The 17,866-nt window shown below is 40.5% G+C and overlaps 1 protein-coding gene across 1 annotated transcript in view; it reads right to left on the reverse strand.

Moving 5' to 3' along the window:
• Nucleotides 1-259: 259 nt before the first annotated feature.
• The window catches only part of DUSP16 (dual specificity phosphatase 16), a 34,827-nt gene continuing 17,220 nt past the window's right edge, over nucleotides 260-17,866 (reverse strand). The window contains exons 4-7 of the mRNA XM_010214949.2: nucleotides 10,424-10,587; nucleotides 4,091-4,250; nucleotides 3,287-3,410; nucleotides 260-1,525 (exon numbers count right to left, since the gene is read on the reverse strand). Coding sequence (XP_010213251.2) covers nucleotides 352-1,525; nucleotides 3,287-3,410; nucleotides 4,091-4,250; nucleotides 10,424-10,587 — 1,622 coding nt within the window. The 3' untranslated portion in view covers nucleotides 260-351. The remainder of the gene's footprint in view (nucleotides 1,526-3,286; nucleotides 3,411-4,090; nucleotides 4,251-10,423; nucleotides 10,588-17,866) is intronic.

Consider the following 17,866-nt stretch of genomic DNA (forward strand, 5'->3'; position numbering starts at 1 on the left):
GTGAGAAACATTGAAAGGATGTGCAATCCATTGCATATAATTGCTTCATCTGCCAGGGAAAACTTTTGAAATGCTCTACCCTTCTCCAGGAAAAGAGAGGGGGAAAGCCCACCAGCTTGGAGAGAGAGCTGGTCTCCTCATGCAGATGCTCACTTGCCATTTCTTTGCTGTGTTCATCCAGTCACTGTGTTCATGCTGAAACCCCACATTTCCCCTCCCGACCCCGCCATGCTGTGCACACACACACTTTCGTATAAAATTTGTTCTTTTCAGATTTACCGGGAACTCTCGAACACTGGGGGAGCAGCCTGGAGTGGGAGCCACTCAATACAGTCACACAAGTCTGTCACTTCAAGATACTTCGATAATTTCCATGCTGCCCGAAAAGCTCGACTGACTGCCTACTTTCCCCAGTTCCTCTCTGGATCTGTTGTCTGACATGATGCCCTCCCCAAACTCCATCTGGCAGCTCCTGCGCTTAAACTGCTTTTCAAAGGAGCTTTCCTCGTGCCAGCTCCGCCTGGAGTCACCTCGATCGCCCTGCTTGGGCCTCCGGCGCACAGCAGAGCCTTGCTCGCCGCCCGTGGGCAGCTGGCTGCAGCTGTAAGCCGAGTAAGCGGCGCTGCTCCCGTAGATGGCAGAGGCAGAGTAGAAGTGCGAGGACTCTGTCGCAAAATACCAGCTGTTGGTGAGGGAAGCGGCGGAGGTCTGAGGAGCCAAGATGTCCGAGTGCCAGCCCTTGAGGCCCAGCCCTGCCGCGGACTTGGCCAGGTGCTGCTGACTCGTGGAGAGCCCGAAGAGGAAGTTTGTTCGGTGGTTGTCTTCCACGCTGCCGCTCCGGTGCAGGGGGTAGAGGAGCGGCCGCTGTGCGGCACCGCTGCCAGCCCTGCCCAGGTGCGGCCGCTTGCTCTGGCTGTCCGGCTGCCAGGGGCTCGGTGGCTCCTTGCTGGGGTTTGCATCTTCTTTATCGGGGCTGCTTTCTGGTGTCTGCTCCGAGACCTCCTGGACAGGGGAGAACTGGCACAGCTTGCTACCACCATCTAAAGCAGTCGTGTGCTTGTAGTACTCCAGGGTGTCTTCGGAGGAGGCAAAGCCCTGAACGGATGCAGTCACACAGTTGCTGCTTGCTGAGTAGGACACCGATTTGATATCCAAAGAAAAGGAGCGCTTCAGCCGGTTGCTGTCCTCTACCTTATCTAGGGACACATGGAGTCCGTTTATGCCCTGCAGCAGCGGGGTGTCTTCCAAGGACGTCAGGCATGTGCCCGGCACGCTCCCGGAGCCCGCTGACTTCTGCTCCACAGTCTCAGAGGTAGAGGTAAAGCAGAGCTGGCCGCTGGGGAGGCTGCTCTGCCCACCTTCTGGCACCAGGACGTGCTCGCTGCCTTTTTCCAAGTGCAGAAGTTTCAGCTTGCTAATATGCCCAGGCTGACCGCTCGGGCCCTTAATCTTTTTCTCAAAGTCCAAAAGTTGGCCCAAAAAGTTGAAGTTAGGAGAAATGGTTGGCCTTTTTTCTTTCACAAATCTGAGAAGAGTGAAAAAACAAAACAAGAATTACTTTTAAAACTTGCTGCTCAGATCTGAGATAATATTCACAATAAGCACCCATGGCTTAATGGTCTAATTTTAACTTGTCAGGATAGCTGAATTGTTGAATTCAGATTCAGCCAAGCACAGGGAACTTACAGCTGGTGAGGGGGGAGCAGAAAGAGGTTAAGAGACAGGTTTGGTTAAGAGACAAACTAGAATTTAATAAAAAGATGTAATGCAAAAATTTAAAAGACACTGTGTCAATATCAATGTTATATCAATAACAACTGCTTTTAACCCATTCACTTATATGTGTCTTTTAAGAAGTGTTCAGTCCTTCACAGCTCTATTCCCCAGACCTCTGCAGCCCAAAATCACATGGTCTCTTCAGTGAATCAAGCTAATCCACTGCACATTATTCACCCATATCCATTAATGCAGTTACATTGTCTATACAGTCATTTCCTGCATGAAAACTGAGTTTTCATCTATGCCTCTCATTTAAGCCTGTGTCACTATACCTGTTGAAACTACCAGACAAAGTTGTGAGCAACTACCAGCAATAGAGTGTAGATGTTTAAAGGCATTGAGAGATGTTTCCAGTTCAGGTATTACATACACACACTTTTTCCTACACAGATATAGTTATAGTCATTCCTCAACTTAAAGGAAATGCCCCATAAAACAGAACATCACATGCCCTTTGTCCTGTATAATGAATGTTTTACAGGCAGCAGTAGCAGACAGTGCAGAGCTGGAAGATACTCTTCTCACTCTGCTCCAGTGCAACTTTTCAAATTGCCTCTGAACTATGTGTACTATAGAGACATATGAGCCACGGCGATCAGCCTGTAACTCCCTGCAAGAAGTAGCCAGAAGCAGTACAGTGCAATATGTGAACTAAAAGCAGTCTGTTAGAGAAATACAGAAGTCACAGTAAATTGCAGTCCAGTTACCTGAAATGTACCAAAGTGTTTACAATCCAGCTACAGAAACAGTGCAATTGGAGAGGTTAAAACACTTTTATTGTTTTTGTTTTGGTTTTGCAAAACATGATGCTGTAAACAGCTGCTAGTCACAAATATTCTTTTTCCAAGATTTTTTGGTTGTGTTTACCATCAAAAAACTTTTTTTTTTTAATTCCTAGACAGCATTTCACCAAAAGGCCCTTCTTTGAGAGCATTATCAACTACCAACTTGAAGTTAATAGATCCTGTCTAGCATTTGTTGTAAGCCCGATTATAAATATCCTCAGGTCCTTTTTTCATCCTCCTTCCATTTCTTTCTCTCTTGGGCTTGCAAGATATTCCCATGTGTTATATTTTAGTCAGCTATATGTATAAATAGATATATACACACACATATACACACATTTGTGTAGATACATTAAAGTGCATGTACACATTATTACACGCCACCTACACACACTTATATGTATATGTGCATATATTTGTATGTATTTTCTAAAGCAATTACTACAGTTTAAATCCCATATATTTGCCTACTCAGAGCAGAGAGCAGCATCAGCATTCTGCAGGTGTAGAACTAGCATTAGGTGCGTGATATCTGCATACAACAGCTAATTTGTTTATGGAGAAACCTATGTTTAAAGCAAGACTGTCTGGAAGTCATGGACTACAAGATACAATAATGGGTCTGCTTCTTCCCTTGTTCATAAAATCATTTATCATTCACCTTAAAAGCAAGATGACAGGCAAGAATTAGTGTCTTGGGAGAATGGAAGTTTTGTCCTTACCTGTAAGCTTCATCTAAGGACATATCCATTCTCTTCATGATATATGCAATAGCAATTGTGGCAGAGCGCGATATTCCAGCCAAACAGTGCACTAACACACGTCCATTCGATGCTTTTGCTTTTTCTATATAGCAAAGGAGTTGTCAAGTGTTAATCTAAGAAGCATTGTAGCATGATGAAGAGTTTGCAAAACCACCCACTGTTCTTAAAATTGTTAAAATTCCACATTTATCGCTATTGCGGATCTCATGGAACCTTTAAACCAAAGATACTTACTTTCTCTTTATTGAATTAAAGAAAATAGTGTTACTACACGTACAGCTGCAGGATACGCTGCATTTATAGCATACTGCACCTACTTTACTTTGACATGCATGTAAGCAGCCACATACAGATACCTGGAAAAGCCAACTGTTCTATCACAAATACTTACTCTTACTTGCATATAAATTAGAAACAACTCAGCCAGTTCATCTCTCTGTTTACTGCTCAAAGCTAAGGACCAGATTTGCGTATGTGTAATTTTCTAACACAGTCTATATGTCTGAGTGTCAGATATCTCCCCAGACTGCCAGAAAGTGCAGTTGGACTCCTAGAAAGTGTCTTTATTCCAGAAGTGCTGGATCACACAATGACAGAATCTTCCTGCTTCTGTGCTTATAAACTGATGGTGGTCATATACCTAGACCCTTATGATACTTTCACACCACTCAAAAAACATTCAGGACTCCTGCAGCTAAACCAGGAGACAAACACATAAATGAAAAATCAGAAAGTGCTAGAGAGAGACAATCTCATTCTTACCTATAAAATCTACTGACTTATCCAACCAAGGCAAAATTTTCTCACAAAAGCTGTCATTCACAGGCACTCTCAGGAAATGGGACTCCGGAATAAAATCAGGCTTTGGACAAGTATTGCTGGCGTTCAGTACGTAGCCAATATCATTCTGCTGCATCAGCTCCTGTGGAGAAGATAAAGGTTAAGGCCAGAGAAATCAAATGACACCTTGAACTGTTACAAGAAATCACAAATGAAAAACCAATGATAAAGCTAAAAACTAAACTGGAATTCATATTTCCATTGCTCTAGCTATTTTAATGACATTCTCTTTTGAAAAAGATTACCCCTAAGCTTTTGGGTCTTCAAACAACTTTTAATGAATATTCAATGTGTCCAAATAACATATAGACTGCAGAGTCCATAAAAACAAAGCTAACAATGAAGAGAATTAATGGCAAACTTCTCTTCGCATGAATCATCATTTCCAAGAGAGGCTGGGTTTGTTTTTTGTTTCCCTCCCTTGGTTTAAAATCCTTACCTGGCAAGATGACAATATGCCCAACCACTTCCTACAGGTAGTTTGCTGACCTGAGTACCAGCACAAAAATATACTTGTGAAATGCTTAATTCTTTCACATATTTATTTTTCCTGCAAGTGTAAAGATGTTTTGGAGAGGACAAAGTGGACCACAGCTACTTAGCTAAAGAGTCAGAACTCCGGTCTTGTCCAAACCAGAGCAATTTAAATAACGAGCATTTTGTAAGCACACGAGTGTACCACACTTCTGTTGTAGTGTATGTGTAGAAAGGATGAGCACATACACATGTCAGTATAATTGAGACCTACCCCATATTCACCTGCAGAGGGTTGTGTATAAAACAGCCCTACTGCACTACTACGATTCTCAGCAGCAGTTGTAAATAGGGAGTCTGCATGAATCTCTTCTTGTGAGTTGACTTTGCTCCAGATGACAAAAACACACCCCATATTTATGAGCTTCTCCAAGCTTTCATTCAAAATTCCTCACGCCAGCACATTTAGAGGTACCTAAGGACATGGTCACCTTAACCTACTGTATATACATTTTCCACATAAAGGTGACCAATTACTCTTCAAGTAAATTATCAGAAATATAAAACACAGCAATGTTCAAAAAAGAGCTACATGCAACAAATTAAATTCTCATCATTACTCCTTCTTACCCTACTAATTTTCTTGATCATGCTCCCACTTAGCTCCTCTGCCCAATGTCAGGTTCCTCCATCACCACTTCCCCTCAGTCTCTTTCATTTGCCTCTCCCCAGTTCAAGCCACTTTCAGACTCGTGTGCTTTTTACAGCCTATTCCTTCACCTCTGCCATTACCATATCCTGATGCACTCTTTAAAGTTTAAAATCCTTTACAGTTGAAAACCAGAGTGCTGTAAGGAAGCACCGGTGTACTTGGAGCTATCCAGAAAGGGGCAAGTATTGAGAAAGGGGTTCTTGACGCAGGGAACTGGCTATTGCTAGACGCATTATATCCAAGGAGTGCAAGGGAAATCAGCAGTATGCAGCACTCGCACCTCCCTGTTCTGCATCCTAGCCTTGAAAAGCAGTGTAAGCCAAACTGCTCAACAGCAACTTCTGTAAAATAATTGCCTACTTCAGATTAATACACTGAAAAAAACCTGAGTGCAGAAATGAGGAAGCACATGCAGAATCATGAACAATCTTAGGTGTACATGCCACACTAACGCCACTATTGGCAACGCAGGCATTGCTATCACGCAGAGCTCCACAACACGTATTTGTTCAGACTATAGCACATATTAGCTCTAAGGGGTGCAGAGAGGCTGATGCATTTAGAAGAATAGAAAAGCCTTTTTTTTTTTGTCCCCCCCCCCTTTTTTTTTAAGCATAAGTGCTGGTGGGCTGCACAGTCCAACCATCACAATTCCACAGTTATGTAAGATTTTTGATGTGGAATTGATTGTCCAAATGGGAATTGGACGGTTGCAGACGCCAAGTCTGAAATCTCCTAGCCAAAAAAACACCCAAAAATGTGTTAGTGCTTGACTTTGAGAGCAAGGCTAAAGAAAAAAGTTATGATTCCTTCTCTTCTGAGGTATCAATCATTCCCTGTGCAGCACACTAATATAATAACCATAACAGTGACTTCATTGTAAGGCACCCAAGAGGAAGAAATGAATTATGATGGAAGGAAGATCCAGAAATCCTAATGCTAACAACTTTGGGAAAAGAAGGTAAATGCTCTTTTGTCAGCTTATTTACATTTTATGACTTGTTTAATCTTAAAATTAATAGCACCCTCACCCTAAAATGTTATTTTGTTCCAGGAAATAAAATCCAGGTCTGGGAGGGAAGAAGAAAAAAAAAAAAAAAAGAGTTAAGTAGCAAAGCAGAAAGTTCTACAGCTCAAATGCTGCCGCAAAATGTGGAATACAAGTAGGAGAGGCACTCCGGCCCGTAAGCACCACACTGAATTTTTTTTTTTTTTGTTATGCTCTCTTTCAGAAAGGACACTGCCACTCCCATACAGGTCAAACATAGTCCATCTCTTTCTTTCACAAATCTGAAAATCAAAGATCTCCTGTCAAAACAAGTGCCCTCTTGATATTGGTAACCATCACAGTATTACAGTAACAACTGCAAAAGTGCAGCAACTCATTAGCCAAATGGAGCAAAATAAAACTGGTAAAGGTGAAAAAAGTCCACATTTTGCAAATATACACCTTTAGGTAAAGCAGCACTACTGATCACCAAATTATTGAAGAACACATGGAGGGAAGGGAGAAAAAAAAGGGGGGGGGGAGCAAGGGGGAAGACCTTTCCTGAGGTTTTTAGTATCTAAACACTGAAAAATTATAGGTATTTCAAGACCAAGTATTTAAAAAGAAATTTGCAAAGCAATAATATAAAGCACCTCCTAAGGCTTTTGGAAGTAATCAAAGTTTCACCAGGGAAATTAAGTAGAACATTCACGTTTGCATATGTTTCATAAATAAAATGTTATCAGCAGAGGTATAAATGGCAAATGGCATTAATATTCCTGAAAGATCATGAATACTGACCTTCCTGCAGGAAGGCAAATATTTTATCACCCCCCACTGCCCCTGCACTCAGAGATAAGCCTACAGAGATCCTGAAAATATTAGCTCATCCTCATAAACCACACTGAAAATCCACCTCTTTCAGTAGTGGGTTGAACTGTATTGCAGATGAACAGTTCTTTTGCCAAGATATTTTTCAGACATTTAGGTTTTAGAAAATAGATTCAGTCAATAGGAAAAATAAGGGCATTCCACAGAAAGCACGTGAAGGCAAAACATAAGGTCAACATACATAGCTACCTTTTATAGTTTGGGATGTTTTTTTCTGAAAAATTCCAGTAAGTTATTAAAAAAAAAATCTGAACTTGAACAAAAAGCCCATTCTAATCTTAACAGAAGTCATCCCCAGTAACTGGAAAAGCAGAAGGCCACTGAACCAGAGCATGCAAACTTAACTGCTTACCATCTTCTTGGACATCTTCTTGCTCTTTGGTGAGCAAATCACTCAGATTTGCTTCTGGTCCTCCTGAATATTTGGTGCTTCCCAAATTTTTTTTTGTTATTACTAGTGAGAGAAATCCTCCTTTCTTTCCCCAGTACCTGGGGATGCCGGCATCCCAAGAAGCACAGTGTGTGAAACAGAGAGGAATGGAAAAGGTGAGGTACCTGGTAGCATCTCTCTGCCCTTAGAAATTCTAGCTTTCTGACCTCTAGCTATAGTCAACATTGAGATGAATCAAGAAACTGTTTAATAACAGGAAATTGGGAGTTGCCAGTAGTTCATCAAGTGAATTCTAAGGAATCTTTAAGTGTTCCCACAGTTTCTTTAAAGCTAGTAAAGGAACCAAAATTTACGACAGAAGCCATTTCAGACTTTCCATAGGCAATCGCCCCAACTGAAGGAATCAGGTAGTTACTGAGACATGAAGGTTTATCTCAGTGTAGTGAATAAGTAGCACTTTCAGATTAGTGCATTGTCCACTATTGGTTCAAAGTAAGAGAAAAGAAGGTAGGAGAGACAAGCAGCTCTGAAATTATAACATGCATATTTGTCTTAAAACAGATAAGAAACCTAAGTGGTCCTTTACTATTTGCGATAGAATTTCCAAAGATTGACCATCAAGAATAACACCAGGAGATAAGAACTGATTACATTTTCTGTGGATTATAGACTATTATTTCTGTGGTTCTCCAAGGGAAAACAGAAACAGCAATCTTTGATCGTAACTCCTCAAAATATGTGACGAAGTACAGAACCTGTACATTCCCAAGAATCCTACATTAATTCCAAGTTATCTACAATTACAAGGCTTCCTGATAAATGCTGAAATAAGATCATGACTATAAATTAGGATGCAAGAGAGATGTCACCAGTTGGGAACTCTTCCTGTAGCCTGCTCTGCCATACTTGGGGCTTACCAGTAGCAGTCGTGTTGAGGGACTCCTCCGTGTCTGTAATCAAACTCCTGACCACAGCTACAATTTGGATCCTTCTCCTCACTGTACTTGTGCATAACATCCTTTTCATAGACATCAATTTACTGCCAGTAGAGTGAAAAGCCTCTTTCATCCCTTTGGAATAGTCATTGCTTAGGAGCCACAACAAATGGGCAGCAACAGCGTGGAGTTCCAGCCACATCCCAAATGAAGTTTGGGATTGCCTTGGCCCTGGAGGGGAGTAAAGGATCCTCACTGCCTCTCCCCACCAACCACTTGTGACTAAGGATAGCACTTTCCACTCATATTAAAACAAACAGCAATAAAAAGCATCTTTCTAATATTCTACTATTTACAGAGAGGATTTTATTTTTTTACTTATTTCCTCATTTCTTTTGTCTTGGAACCACAAGTTTATTACCACATTGTGATAATAAGCTGCTCTGACATCCATTGTAAACGAATCAAGTCTAAATTTCTTACTCGTTACCTGGCAACAAAGATGTGAGAGATTTTGAAGTATGAAATAAAGACAAGGACTATTGACTGCCTTCCATATTATCAGCTTTTCCTCCAAACACTGTTAAAGTGCAACCCCTCTCCAGCAGATCAGTTGCATATCACAGACACCGTTAAAACAATTGTGAAAAATCCAGAAATTGCCTATTAAGGCATTACTGGAATGGAGTGAGGAGTAAAAAAAAATACATGAAAATCATTATTGTAAAGAAAATGTATTTGATGCAATTTCAGGTCTATTAAGACAGTAACTACCTTAAGGTTTATATTTGGATTAAAAAAAAAAAAAAAACACACACACACACACACCCTCACACACATTACGCAATAAAGGCAACATTTTAGGGAGAAGAATTCTGTGCCCCTCTTACCCCCTGCCCCACTCTGTGTGTTTAAATACCAGCTTATGAAAGCTGTTGAAAGCTTAACTAATAAATATCTCTCCCAAATAATAATAGGAGGCAAGAGGGCACATGCAGTAGAAATGGAAAAAAAAATCCCTTGAGAAGTGATCTAAGATGCAGATTCTTAGCAATATAAGACTTGTTCTCCTTATGGAGGAAAATACCTGTCAAATCACATAGGAATACAGACATACAGCAATTTGAGACTGACTCTTTTTGATAACTGAGGGTCCAGCACCTTGCAAGTGCTATACTTGAAGGCTTTGCCCTCTATTTTCATACACCACATGGGTTATTTAATAGGAACAGAAATTATTACATGTGCATGTATTTAGAAGCAGTAAATGGATTTTTTTGCTTTTGTTTTTAATGTTTTGTTTTTTTGAGTATAGTGATACCCAAAAGGCTCATTTTAAATTATACCCAAATGATTATCCAAATTTGAACATTAGGTGAACAAATATTTGTTTGCCATACTCCCTCATCATGGTATTTAAGGTACTTTTTCCAGTGATTTTTTTTTTTAAGAAAAAAAAATCTTTCAAGCAAACTTTGTTTTATTTAACATTAGCCTAAAGGTTACGTATTTGTGTTAACATTTAACACTTGCCAAAACAAACCAGCCAAAACTACACTCAGGCAACTACCCCAATCTTCTGTAATGGCAGATTTAATAGCTTGTTTCCATTAGTAGGTTATGGAGGACGATATCTTCTCCAAGACCAAGTTTCAGATTACACGACAGAGACTAATTATAGGGACATTATATGGGCATTAGTTCTCACAGAGCTGGCTGTGCATAAACGATGAAAAACTGTCATCTGTATCTACTTTAAATGTTTTGCAGCTGTGATGATGCAGTAAAACAAATGCCTTGACATGAAGGCACGTGGAAATTGCATGCTCATCCATGTAAACAACACAGCATTCAGAACACCCACCTTGTTGAGGACATCTCGCTGACACCCAAGGTAGAGATGAGGCAGAATTCGCGTTGGTCCAATGTTGGAGACAGGTAGGCATGGCTGAGAAATGCAAGTAGGGACGAGGGTGGATTTTCCTTCACAGAGACCAGGGAACGAACTGGAGAACTCAGCAAAACCACCTGTGAAAAAGACAGCATGCATTTTACTTACACGCAGCGTTGAGGGCACCGGTGCCTACCTCAGAGCTTAAAAGCAAGTGTTCAGTGCCTGGAAAGGCAAGGCTGCGAGCCCAGCGCCCTGCAGCGGTGCAGGTGCCCTGGCAGGGGAACGTGCACCGTGCACGGGCGCCTCTTCCAGATGCATCGCGACTGTGCAGGACGGTCACATTGGTCATAGCCTGCCTTGTTTGCCCATTCTGCCTGGACATTTATTTTTCTGTCTCTCGTTGACTCTCTTCCTTCCTCAGAATTTTTCATGCTTGATCATATGTGGAAGGGAAAGTTAAAAAATCCCAGAACACCAAACCCACCCACACCTTCTGCTCTCCCCCACAAACTCTTTTTCTAAACACCTCTTTCCTTTTATACTGAATCTATAATTGTCTTCTGTGGTTGCTACTGCATTAAGAAAAAGTCATGGTCACTGAACTTGGTAAAAACATCAATACATGTGGTTATTCTGATTAATGTTTGCTTTTGAATCCCACATCATTATTTTCTATGCTGCTTAATAATTCATACATTTTAACATAAAACAGAGTCCAAGAGGTTTTACATTTCAAAACCACACCAAGCCGAGGCGTCTCCACCTCAAGCAAAGAGGAGGCACCATGTGGGGAATACAGAAGAAATTGGGAAGAGCTGAAGACTGGCCACTGGGACTTCCCTGGCAAACTACAGTTCTCCTGACAAAACCAAAGAAATCTCCAGCAATCAACGTGCACTTAGGTTAAACAAAGTCTAAAAACTGAAGCTTTCTACCCCCCCCCCCTTTTTTTTTTTTTTTTTTGAATATTTGCATCATGTTATAGCCAGTCAGTAAGGGTCAAAGGCACAAATCAGTGTCTGTGGCTTTTTTCTCACCTAGAAATTCCATCCCCCTGCTCACTTTTAAAGTGAAGGAAGAGGCATTATAATCTGTTCATAACAAGCTACCTTTTTTTATCATCACGGAAATGAAGTATTAATGTGCTAAATCTGCCAAATCCTATGTTTACTATTATTATAGTTTGAAGACATGAATTAAAATTATTCAGCAATAAGATAATGCACTGTTTTGTCAAGACTTGCACTGACCTTGCCTGAATTATGTCTATTCTTTGTATTTGATATTTTGTATGATTTGGTAAATTCAGAAAAAATATAAATAAAATATAAATATTCTGTCACTCATTTTAGGTATTTTGCTTCCTTTCCTCCTCACTCCCACCAAATTGCTGAACAGCCCAATTCATTCTGATAAACAGAAAAGCCAATGAGCACGTTTCAAAAATAAAAGCATCACAAACAGCCATTTTGGTTATAGTCTTTTTCACAAAGACTCTTCCTTATTCTGGTAGACAAGTGAATTTAGAAAGCTGACAATGCTCATCTTTTGGGTCATAAGAGATAATAGTTTAAATGTGCTGTAAGAATTTTTTTTTTTAATATCAGGCTTCATGTCATAACTATATAGTTCTTTATATTCATTTTTACTCTATAATCTGCTAGGAAAAAAAGAGAGAAAATGCTGTGGGGTGTCATTCTCTGGAGAATCTATATTAAGTTTATAGATCCCGGTTCGCAGTACTACAAGCAGGCCTTGAGTCAGTTTAAGGTTCATGCAAGTTGAAGCACCACGAGCAGATTCAGCGTGCGCAGCAGGCAGGGCAGAGCCGGCAGCATCTGCCCAGGACTCATGGAGACAGAGCTGGAAAATGGAAAGCCTGTTCAAAAGACACAACCACAAAGCACCCATCAAACACCCTCCCACTGCAAACCACTCACTTTTGAAGAACAGCACAGAGCAGAAGATGCTTGGGAGGGAAAGAAGCAGACGGGCAGACATTCATAGCAGAGGGACAAGAGTCAAACAGGAAGAGGAACAAAATTTGTACAGGAATTCTTATTTTCCCCCACTCAGTGCATTCCTGTGCTGCCTGAACAAAAAGTGCGGTTTGGTTCAGGACTGTGGCAAGGAACCCCTGGCAGCAGCACAAGCAAACACCTCTGTGCACAGGCTGTCATCCAGAATATCCTGAGAATATCCAGCCCACGAAAAGCTGCTGGGAGAGTCCCAAAGGTGATAAGCACCGCTCTACAGTGGTTGAACTGCTCAGGGGCACAGAGACTGCTCTCCATTGTACTAATCAAGGGATAGAAAGAGTTTTCAGATCAATTCTCCCATACATTTGATAAATCCTCCAAGATACTGAGTAACGTTATGTTCCTCTGTTACAGAAAACTATCTCTGAATTCTTAGTCACTGCATGCCAGGTCATGACTCTTGAATATATTTATTATAAGATATGGCACCAGAGTTCCTTGAGAAGCTATTTTGATTTCGCTTGCCTATGCTTTATCTCTTGGGAAGCTTTTTGTCTGTTTTCTGGAGCCTCTGATATATCTGGAAATAGAAAAGTTACTCAAGTTCCTTACAAAAAGGCAGCACAAGCAAAGAACAGATTTTCCTTATGTGCTTTTATCATAAGAGGCAGGCGAAGTTGGAGGAATAAAAAACATTTTTCCCCGGCTACCTACAGACTGGACTCATTTCTCCATGAATACTGCAGAAAGAATCTAAGAATCTCAGAAAATTGAGGTTTTAGCAGGTAGAAATCATACCCCATCATAGCAAGCATAAGGAGTAGTCTTATATTTTAGGGCTTTGTCAGGGCAACCTTCAAGTGGGTCAAGCTTAGATGCTTAGATGGTATTTATATAGATATACATCAATAAATGACTGCACTGGAATATGCAGAGGAAAAAGAAATCACACACGTACTTCATGCTTCTTTGATCTCTATACAGATTCTGTATAGAGATCTGATCTGAGTCTATGCAAGGTACAGTCTATCCAAAGAAGCTCTTAGGAGAGAAGTTCTTTAACTACTCAAGACTACCTGGACTCCCTTGCCGTAAAAGCAGCGGACAGTGCGCAAAACCAAACTTTAAGCATTTGGAAAAATTATTTGGTGTACAGATGGGAACACAGAATAGAAAATTGACCATTAAAAGCAGTTTAGATTTGAATTTCATTTTTTGAAAAACATCTTTGTACCAAGGGATATTTCATCTTTAAATCACCTTAACTACCTCAGTTGGAATATTGGAGTTTTAGTATGAAAAAGTATGCTTTTCTTCTGCAGCTAGTTCACAAAAAACACCCTATCTCCACTACTATTCCAGCCTCTGCAAACGGCCAATCAATCACAAGAGCATATTAAAACTGTGGCAAACACATCTACAGGTCATAAACTGAGCTAGCAGCTTATTAAAGTTTCACTTAAGTCCTAATAGGATTTAAGGGCCTTGATAGGCAAGATCTAGTAAATCTTCCCCACATCTTGCAGCCAAGAGTGTCTCAACCAGAAGGGTATCCTCTCCCTGCTTAAAATATCTGACAGGCTATTCTTTGTAGCCTTAGCAATCAGCACAACTGCCAAATGTGCCATGCACTAGAAATACATGACCGACAAAGAACTCTGAAAGATTCTCTCCTAAATAGCTTACGAAATCACACAGGTTTTCCCTATTTTTCACCATGAAGCTAGACTGAAATAGCTGTCTTGACATTCAACAGGATGAAACCACTTTTCATCTATTTGGAAGTTATGACAGAGGAAAGAGGAAACAAAAACATTTTTTATATATCTGAAAAAAATGCTTATGCTTAAAACTATTTGCCTCACCCTAAAGGATGTTTTTGAAATTTATCACCCTTTACTTTTCAGTGAACCCAACTAGTAGCAATGAATTAAACGGAAGACTCTTCAGTCTCCACTACTGCAATTATTCCATTATCTCTAAAAAGCCTCGACGTTCAAGCAGCTACACAGTACCTTTTATATGACAACAACATATAAACATAAATATATATATGCACACACACATAGGCATACACAGTAACTTAACCTACAGCAAATTTTCTACCTATTATCTTGGAATATATGGATAGAAGAAGCATCTCACTTCCCACCTTTAAGCATACAACTGCTTCTACCATAACTGCATGGATGCAAAGTCAGTGAATCCTTAGCTGGCAGCAAGTAGTTAACATTGCTCTGAGTTTGACTTCCTTGCATAACAGGCCCTATAGAAGTTTGAAGGAAAAAAAATCTTTGAGGATGATGACTACTGTGCAAACTGATGGGAGCAAACTGAAGTAACCAAGACAGAAGTGATTTCAAACTTCCTTGTCTAACTTCCGCCCCGCGCACCCCATAAAAATAAGGCAGCAATAAATTGATGGAGATGTTCAGTTGGTTTTGTCTGGTATATTTTTGAAAAAAAAATCCACTAATTTAACTTTGCTCTGATTTTAGATGGTCCCTCAACAGATTGCAAAGACACAAATGCTTCAAGGCAGCTCAGCTCTCGCTTGAGCAAAGTCTTAGGATGAAGATCAGTAAAAGGATTTTTGCTTTAACCAAGTGACAGGCAGCCTTTGGTTGCAGTGTGTTTAACAAACTGCATTCTAGTGCTGCCTTGTTCTGCTCACTTCATGTAGCTACGATTCACACAGCGTTTCTATGAAATCACGGTAAGATGCCAAAAGCTGTCAGAGGTTTGCAGCCTAAATGCTTGTGTGTGGCAGAAAACCCAATACCTCCTAGGTCTTTACAGTCAAGCCTGCATTGCTGGCTTACAAGCCTGCACATCCATTAACAGAAATTTGGCAAGATGCAGTGTCCTACTCAATTACCCTGTTGCTATGGTTCCACAAAGTGGCGCCTACACACTTTCCTTTCATCAAAACACTATAGTTTCCTAATACAGTATACATGTGTTAGGATTATCATTATAAAGGTATGATCATTAAAGGAGTCTTGACACCGGAGAAGTTTCAACTCCCTTCCCAGCCAACTCAGGAAACAAAAGAGAGCCAAGCCCAGAAGACATGAAAGAGTTTCAACAAACTTCCACACTAAAATTTATTATTTTTTTCCTTATAGATTCATTGCATAAATCCCTGTATAAATAAATCTCCCAAGTAACTTTGTCAGCAGCAGGAATAGAAGAAGGAGAGAAGCTGGAATCAGGTGGCAACAAATGACAGCCAAAGAAATTTTGTTGACTTGGGAACAGCTATGTTTCATTAGGGGAACTGAATCCTTGCAGATGTAGATCCTTAGGGCTATTTAGTTTAACCACCAGCAGAGGCAATTTCTAAATTAATAAAGAGAAATAATATTAATAGAGAGCCACAAAAATTACTTTAGCTCATCTGTTTTATTTTATATGGGAACAGGCTTGGAGTATTGCATGATGCTGTCAACCACCATGCTATAGTTTTGGGGCCAGTAGCTCTATGAACTACTGGAGAGGTTTTGCAAATAAAAGGCTGCTTAAGCCCTTAATCCTTGATCTGAACACTTCATAGAGAACTACAAAGTGCAAATACTGTTTTTCTGGTTATGTCCAACACTCAGTAAACCATTCAAGATAAATAACACTCTAACAGGATATAAAATTGATATTTCTTATGCCCATCCCATGTTCTTCTGGTTTATTTTTCCCCTCCCCTGCTTTTGCTCTTTATATTTCTTTCAGAGGGTTCAGGGCATGCTAAAGATGTAACCAATAACAATAAAACATGACGATTTCAGAAAATATCCGATGAGATTCTGGATTAAGAAATGAAAGCATTTTTCCCTGGCTTATGGAAATGCAAATACTTGTGATATAGATCTAGTATGAGGAAGAATACAAAAGTTAAGCAGAAACTCCAATCTACAAAAATACCATTTTCAAAATGCAAATGTTGGTCTTCATTCACACTCAACATACTGTCTTTCCTCGCATGAGCACAAGTCGTCCATCTTCAGTTTGAGGTTCTTAGGTCTGGCCCTGGGAAACTTCATCTGCTTTTGGAGAAGAACATTCCTGCTCCCATCCTGCAGACATCCGCCCATGCACCAGCCCAGGACTCCTTTGCTCGCCTGCTCTCCACCTTCTCCTCTGCAGGGTGCTGGGCAGAGAGCAGCCTGTCATCATCTGCTCTTACTGTCCTTCTGAGATTGTCTTCAGCCTTTATGGCCTTAGGGCCTTTTTTTTTTTTTTTTTTTCTTTGCATGTAAGTTTAGCATAACAGCAGTTCCCTCATAGACATATTTATCCTATTTTCATGTACTTCTAAAATATGAACAAACTGATCGCTAGACAATCCTAGTATCCCTTTAAAATTCCTTATAAACTTACTATTGCAACAGCCCACCCTGTAATTCCTTAGCACTCTCAAATATTTTCAGAGCTCTGCACCCCTAAGTTTTCTCTTTAATTGCCTAACGCTAGCTGTTCTCTTACAACTCAAATAAGTGCATATTGACAAAGCACAAAAAAGAGTAGATACTTGACTACACTTCACAGATAAGGTGGATTGAGATAGGGCATGAAATTCATGCCCTGACAGCTGATGTCCCTACAACTCTGCAGTGAAAGGTAAATATGAGAATTGGGGCCCTTCCTATTAGGTGTAACTTTTTTTTTTCCTAGTACAATTGTCCAAATGTGGATGCAACTCCTATAAAAGAGCTTCGTGCCTGTACAGATCCCAGCAGCACTGCTTCCATTTCTAAGAACTAACTTAAATTGCATTTGTCCTGAAAGCATTTCTTTTTAAAGGCAGCCATGAAATACAACTTCAAATACAAGAAAGCTGAGAAAATACATGAAGTGATGTGAAGAGCTGTCAGTTTCCTATGAGCCTGTCAAACGAGGCTCTGAAGACAGCTCCACACAACTGCCTTTCATGTCAAGCACCTGCAGCAAAGCCAAGAAAGAGGGGAAAAGAGAAGAGATTCAGAAAGACAAGGAAACAGGTTGGACACCAAGATAAGGCACTTTGCCACCTTCTCAAACCAATGGAGACACACTGTAAAGACTACAGCAGCATCTTTGTGCTTGTAAAAATACCCTTGCTTAGGGTAAGCCCACTAACTCCAGAGGTAGCAGAACTTAAAAATCACACTGGAGGCGGCCTCATGGTCAGGAATCTCCAATGGCTGCTAGAGTGAGGTCGAAATGGCTTTTTCTAGTGCTGAGGCCTACACAGCACCACTGCTCTGCTCAGATCAGCCTGGAAATATTTTTCATGGAGACACACTAATTTGAGGATCTCCACTGTACCAACGCTTACTTTCACTGGACTTGCCAGAACTTCCACCATATTTTATTTTGTTACTCCTTTGGTCAAACCTTACCCACACTGAGCAACAAGATTACAAATCTTTGTGGGTGACAGCAGACAGAGAGACAGCAT

This window comes from Tinamus guttatus, unplaced genomic scaffold, assembly GCF_059628265.1.
Source record: "Tinamus guttatus ecotype Peru unplaced genomic scaffold, ASM5962826v1 Tinamus_guttatus_pri_ptg000749l, whole genome shotgun sequence".
In the NCBI taxonomy this organism is placed as follows: domain Eukaryota; kingdom Metazoa; phylum Chordata; class Aves; order Tinamiformes; family Tinamidae; genus Tinamus; species Tinamus guttatus.